Source organism: Catharus ustulatus, chromosome 3 (genome assembly GCF_009819885.2).
Source record: "Catharus ustulatus isolate bCatUst1 chromosome 3, bCatUst1.pri.v2, whole genome shotgun sequence".
Lineage (NCBI taxonomy): Eukaryota > Metazoa > Chordata > Aves > Passeriformes > Turdidae > Catharus > Catharus ustulatus.
Genome location: NC_046223.1, coordinates 23,808,278 through 23,814,681, shown reverse-complemented (window position 1 = coordinate 23,814,681; position 6,404 = coordinate 23,808,278). Strand labels below are relative to the sequence as shown.

General features: G+C 42.4%; 1 protein-coding gene across 1 annotated transcript; it reads left to right on the top strand.

Moving 5' to 3' along the window:
- Positions 1-1,424: 1,424 nt before the first annotated feature.
- On the top strand, positions 1,425-5,947 carry NENF (neudesin neurotrophic factor). The gene is made up of 4 exons (XM_033056179.1): positions 1,425-1,587; positions 2,650-2,710; positions 3,637-3,740; positions 4,310-5,947. The coding sequence occupies exons 1-4, from the start codon at positions 1,441-1,443 to the stop codon at positions 4,484-4,486; spliced, it is 489 nt and encodes a 162-aa protein (XP_032912070.1). The 5' UTR covers positions 1,425-1,440; the 3' UTR covers positions 4,487-5,947.
- The last annotated feature ends 457 nt before the right edge of the window (positions 5,948-6,404 follow it).

Genomic DNA, 6,404 nt, shown 5'->3' with positions numbered 1-6,404 from the left:
CCCTCTGAGAGGTACTGATGGGGAGACGAGCCTTTAATGCTTCGCAGCGCACACGCTGCTAACACAAGCAGACTTGGAAAGCCGGCTCCCCCAAGCTGCCCAAAACATTGCCCTTTTATTTTTTAATTTTTTAAATTAATTTATTTATTTTCTTTTCCTGCGCTCAAGGCTGTTATCACAACACCGGAACACCAGGCGTGCTTGTCCTGCAGGACTCCTGGGGTGACCCCCCCAACTCTGTGCCCGCAGCAATGGGACACTGCAGGAAAACAAAAGCCAAAACCGCGGAAGGGCTGATTCACGAGCCACGCGGCCACAAGTACCTACACAGCTGCTTTTCTTCTTCCCCAGCGTGAAAATAATTGTGAATATTTCGTCATCAAGAAAAAGCATGTGCAACGTTTTTGTGCATTGAGATGCAACACTGTAAGGGAGTCCCTGCTGACTAGATCATTTCCCTCTGCCTAAGGCCCACACCTAGTAAGTTAATAACCAAATTTGAAGCCCTTTGACAATAATAATCCTATTTATTATAATTTGAATTACTGCACTATAGTAGGGAAGAGTGGATGCTGCAGGATTAAACATCCAGGCTTTAAATCCTTCAGATCCTCACCTGTCAGCGCTGCAGCGAGGGATGTGATATCTATGTATCTGAACTGTAAAAAGTTTCTAATTTTCTTAATTCTATATAGAATGATAAACATCAAGCTTATTCTTCTGCCAGTCCTGAATGTTCCCCCGTGCCGTATTTATAGCATAGGGGAAACATGTAATTTGAAAATTTCCTGTTTATTTTCTCCATTCTTTGGCTAAAAATGTCTGGGTTTTCCAAGTCACAAAGATGAAGCCTGTGCTGCATGTGCTGATTTTGTGAATACACATTGTAAACAGCTAGCAGAGAAACTTCAAGAGGGGAAGAAGGAGGAAAATTGAGAAATCTTTTATTATTAGGTGTCTGTTATGGTGCCACCAAGTCCATCTCTAAACCACGTCCATAGGTGCCACATCAATGCTTTTAAATACCCAGCAATGGTGGCTCCACCACCACCGGGGACAGCGTGTTCCGCTGCCTGACCACCCTTTCTGTGGAGAAGTTTTCCTTAATATCCAATCTAAATCCAAAAATCTAAAAAAGCCCACAATCTGAGGCTGTTTCCCCTAGTCCTATCGGTTGTTACCCGTGAGGAGAGGCAGACCCACGCTTGGCTGCGGCCTCCTTCCAGACGGTCGTGGAGCACCATGAGCTCCCCCCAATCCTCCTTTCCCCCATGCTGAGCACGCCTGTCCCCCTCAGCGCTGTTCGGGGCTGTTCGGGGCTGTTCCTGTGAGCTCCCATGTGCTCCTTCAACTCCCCCGTGTTCCTTTAACTCCAGTCCCGCCCCGCTCCCTTGCCGGGCCCAGGCCGCGCCTCAGGCGGGGCGGTGCGCGCTCCGCGCCATGGCGGGCGCTGCGGCTCCGCTCCTGTTCCTGCTCCTGCTCCTGCGGGCCGCCAGCGCCGAGCCCCAGCTGCGCTTCAGGCCGCCGGCCGAGGCCCCCGTGCGGCTCTTCACCGAGCCCGAGCTGGCCAGATACGACGGGCAGCAGGTAGGGCCGGGCCCGCACAGCCCCGCGCTGCCGGTGCCCTGGAGCCGCCCTGGAGCTCGGGTTTGTCGTGCTGTGCTGCCCCGCCGTCCCCCCGCCCTGTGGCTCCGGGCATCTCTTGCTTCTCGGGCAGCAGTCTGTGAGAAGTCTGCAGCACCTGTGTGCTCCAGCCTCAGCCCCTCGGTCCGGACGGGGCTGATGCTGCACACACACAGTTTGATTTTTGGGTGCCATGTGCCCGTTTTACTCGCTCCCTGCTTGGCAAGGTGCTCCTGCTGGAGAATTTCAGATTGCCATAAGTTGGGGCCAAAGTTAATTTTCTCTCAGTAATCCATTAAACCATGTATTTAGACTTTTTTTTTTTCCTTTTTTAAACCCCAAGATTATCAAAATAAAAAGACAGTTTTAACTTAGGAGTGTTTAGCTTCCTGTGATTCAAAAGCCTCAGCAGAACTCCAGACTAAAAACTATAAAGTCCTGACATCCTGTATGGATACACATCTGCTTCTCTTTTGAAACACTTGCTGTCTGACCTTCTCAGGGTCTTCTCTAGATACTTTGAAGAGACTAACCAATGTCTGACTAAAATTACATCTTATGTATAAAACACGAAGCAGAAGCTTTATTAAGTAAAACAGATGTCAGCAGATTAGATTTACATTTGTTGATGTATTTATCTTTGTTTCTTAATTAAATAATGCTGTGTGTTGGCCACACACCCTTTTATTTTGAACAATATCCATCTGCATTAGGAACAGAAAGATGCAGTAGGCAATCTTCAAGCAGGCTAGTGTGCAGATGAGGTGACTTGCAAAAGGGACTTGTCTTCTATGGTTTAGATTAAAAGGATTCTCTCATTGCTTATGATTGAATCCTCAAAGAATATTAGGGGCAGTTTAAAACACAAGCAAGAAATGTCAAGAGAGGGAATGTGTGTGGTGGTATAACAAGAGTAAATATACAATAAAGAATTTGTGTGCTGGGAGCTTGTAGATTTCACAGCTGAAAGAACTGCTTTTTGCCTGTGCTTAAGTGCTGAGGATGTATTGATGGCTTTCCCTCCAGGAAGGACAGCCCATCTACCTGGCAGTGAAGGGAGTAGTGTTTGATGTCACCTCTGGAAAAGGTTAGTGTGCTTCCCCTCTGCTGTCTACTTTGCTTTCAGGTTATTATTCTGCAGTTATTATTCAGGTTATTATTCTGCAGTTCAATTGTGACAAAAAGAGACATTTTTTCCTCTTCTCAAAAACTTGATTTTCCTCCTCTGACAGCTCCCCTACTAAGGTTTTATCTAGAACTTACACTGGTCTGAGATCACAACGTGTAAACAGACAAGCCAGCACTGTCCAGCTAACTTGGGCACTGCTAACAAAAACTGGAAGACACTTCCCAGATCCCTGAGTCCTTGCCAGATCAGGCCACATGGAAGCTACAGCATTTTATTGCCCTGGACACATGAACTGAGAAGGTCAAAGCTAACATGGATGTACCCGCTGCACAATATCAACACTGCTGCAGCTGCATCTTTTCCTTTTGTGCTGGTGTTCACAGCCCTTGCTGTTTGTGCCTTCCCTGAGAACCACAAATGTTTTAATATGAACTCCTGCTACTTAATCTAGATTTGCTATAAAAAGTTTGAAGGCACCACCAGGGTCTTAGACACTTGCCTTGATGTCATAAGTAAACTATATGGCTTGTTACTGTGTTTGTACTAACCTTGTCTGGGCATACATGTTGGGTTAGCTGGTCTTCAAATCCTAAATTAGACAAGGCTTGCAAATTCTGGAGCCTACAAACATTTCATGAGAATGTAAAGCACAACTCCCTAAATAATAGGTAAATTTTAAGAATGCAGTATAGGAAGTTCAACAGCTGTATAACCCCAAGAAGGAGGAAATCCAAAGCCAGTTCTGGAAAGAGGAGTCTGAGACTTCAGTTGTTGCTTTCAGTTCACTGACATTTGGTTTACAGGCTGGTAAAGGGTAGAGGTTGAACATACCCTGTAGATTGTCAGATCATCACTGGATTTTATTATTTTTTTAAATCTGACAGAATTCTATGGAAAAGGAGCCCCATACAATGCTTTAGTTGGAAAAGACTCAACAAGAGGAGTTGCAAAGATGTCTCTGGATCCAGCAGATCTTACACATGACACAGTAAGAAAATGGGCCAGCAGCTTAATTCCACTTTACAAACTTTTATTATTATGCAAGATGATGAGTGATGATTTTAAATAGTTTGTATTTATATAAGTTGATTCGAAATCAAAATGCATTAGTTCTCTTTAGATACATAAAATATATTTACTGGTCATGAAAGGTGCTAACAGCCTTCAAGAGAAAAGTTTTTCATTTGTGGAATCAGTATAACATCTATAAGCATGTAAAAGGGGAATCACCTGCTGTTTAAAAAGATGCTCACAAAGACAGTAAATCCTTTTTTTTGTCAGTTGACTTTGGTGCATCCTGACGTGGCAGTGAATGCTAGCTCTGGTGGTTGGTTGTTGCTTGTTTGACCTGAATACCTTGAAGTTTTGTCAAAGCTGAGTTTGAATTGAAAGATTATGATTACAGGCTGTACTATCAATTGTGTTCATCATGCTCTGCAGTGTAAAACCAAAAGCAGACCCTAAGGTTTACAGTAAAATTTTTTTTAAAAAAAAGAATGCAAGCATCTCTATTTTTATTTCTTTGAGGCAGGACTTTAATTTCCCTATTTCCTTTAGACAGGACTCACAGAGGAGGAACTGAAGTCCCTGGATGACATCTTCAATAATGTTTATAAAGCCAAATATCCAATTGTTGGCTATACTTCTCGGCGGATTCTGAATGAGGATGGCAGCCCCAATCTGGACTTTAAACCTGAAGATCAACCACATTTCAGCATTAAAGATGAGTTTTGAGGAATATTTTTGTACCTAGAGAATGCCTGGGGAAAGGCACAGCAGAATATTCAATTAATTCCCTGTGCTGTGGAGTTCATTACTACAATTAGCTATCATGAGTCAGTTCTCTGCTCAGAAAATATGTGTGTGTGTACACACATAGCATAGAGGAAACACAGATCCAGGATTTCTCTGTTAAGAAGTGTATAATGTAAAATTACTTTCCTTAGAAGAGAGAAGAAAGCTTTTAATAATTGAAATATGACTGGTCTTTTTGTAACTCCCAAGTTGTTTCCCACTCCTTGGAAAAGTGTAAATGAATTATTTGGACGAGCTAACATAAATTCTCTGTGCTTCATGTGAATGTAGGCATCACGAGAACAGACAGGTGCAATAGAGGCTTACATTTTAAAAAGCATTTTGGAGTTTAATATTTGATGGGTTTGAGAATACTGGATATAGAGCCACTCAGTATCCTCAAATGCAGTTACTGTGGAGTATTATGCAGTACTGTGCAGTATACAGTGCAAAGCCTACAGCTGTAAACTGAGAAAAATAAATCTTTTCTTCCCCCATGAGGACTACTGTGACATTTTGAATAAGACTGTTATGTTAGGTTTAGATAAATGACACTTTACTTTTTAAAAATAATTTTCAAAAAGTCATCTATATTAGATTATGATGATTTCCTTCTACCTTTCTCCAGTCTTTCTCTGACAAAAAGAGGAAATCATAGCCCACTGTTTGCAACATACTCTTACAGCACAAGTTTATTACAACAGTTTAGTGTCCTGTGGATGTTGTTAGCATTTTTACATTAACAATTTCAGCTCTCATTTTTTATGCCTCTTAGTTTTCCTTTGTTGTTACCCTGGCTTTATCACTGCTGTTTTAATGAAGTGTGCAGTGCCATATTCCTCTTCCTGTTAATCTGATACAAAACTGCAGATTCTGCAGGGTGAAAGCAGACCCTCTTTATGGTGTTTTCATGACAGTCTTTCAGCAACAAGAGGACTGTAAAAGCCTGAGCTGTATAAATTGCTGCTAACCCCTGACTTTCACTAACTTAAGTAGAATGTGAATTGCCCCATATGTAGATTTATCTACCACTGTCACCATTTTGATTTATATGGGAAAAACTAAGCAGCTGCTCCCAATTCTGTATTAATAACACTGATATAATAAAAATATGATTCTGTCTTGTTCTATTTCTTAAGCTTTCTATGAAAAGAAGATTTTTTTAGATGATTCTCCATCTTCTAGTTTGCAGGGGACAGCTGCCTGTCAGTTGAATAACTAGAAAAGCTGTTTCTATGTATGTGCCCACTCTTTCACAATGTTTTAGAACAATGATTTTATTCTAGATTTGTTTTGTGTCTCACTATTGGACCACTTCATTTGCAGGAGGGACTCCATGGGCCCTGCCACTGTTGGATGGTGCTCTGAATAGAAAAAATAAACCAGCATCTTAAGAAGTTACTGTTGCTTCAGATAATTATTTTTGTGTTACTAGTTATTATTATTACTGCTGACCTTTTGATTAGAGGCCAGCAGCAGCTGGGAGTTTGTTCCTTGATGGTACCTGTTGTCCTTGTGGGAGTGCATGTGGGTTTGGTGGTTATGGTGGTTGGTTGGTTGCCAGCATTTCACAAATAGCTTTTCAGTGCCCACTGGTTTTTTTGCCTTCTCCTCCTTTCCTTGCCTGTTTCCTGATGGGACAGCTTCAATAGTTGTGCTGCTGTGATTACTGTAGAAGTCCTTACTTCATCTGGGATCACAATATCCAGCTGCATTTAAAAAAAAAAACCCTTCTAGCTGGATTGCAGCTCATCCCCACAGAGTGGGCCAGTGCTCCTGTTCTGTCCCTGCTTTTCCTGATCTCTCTATGAAATCACCTTTGCTGATGTCAAAGCAGGTAACTCAGCTTCTGCTTGTA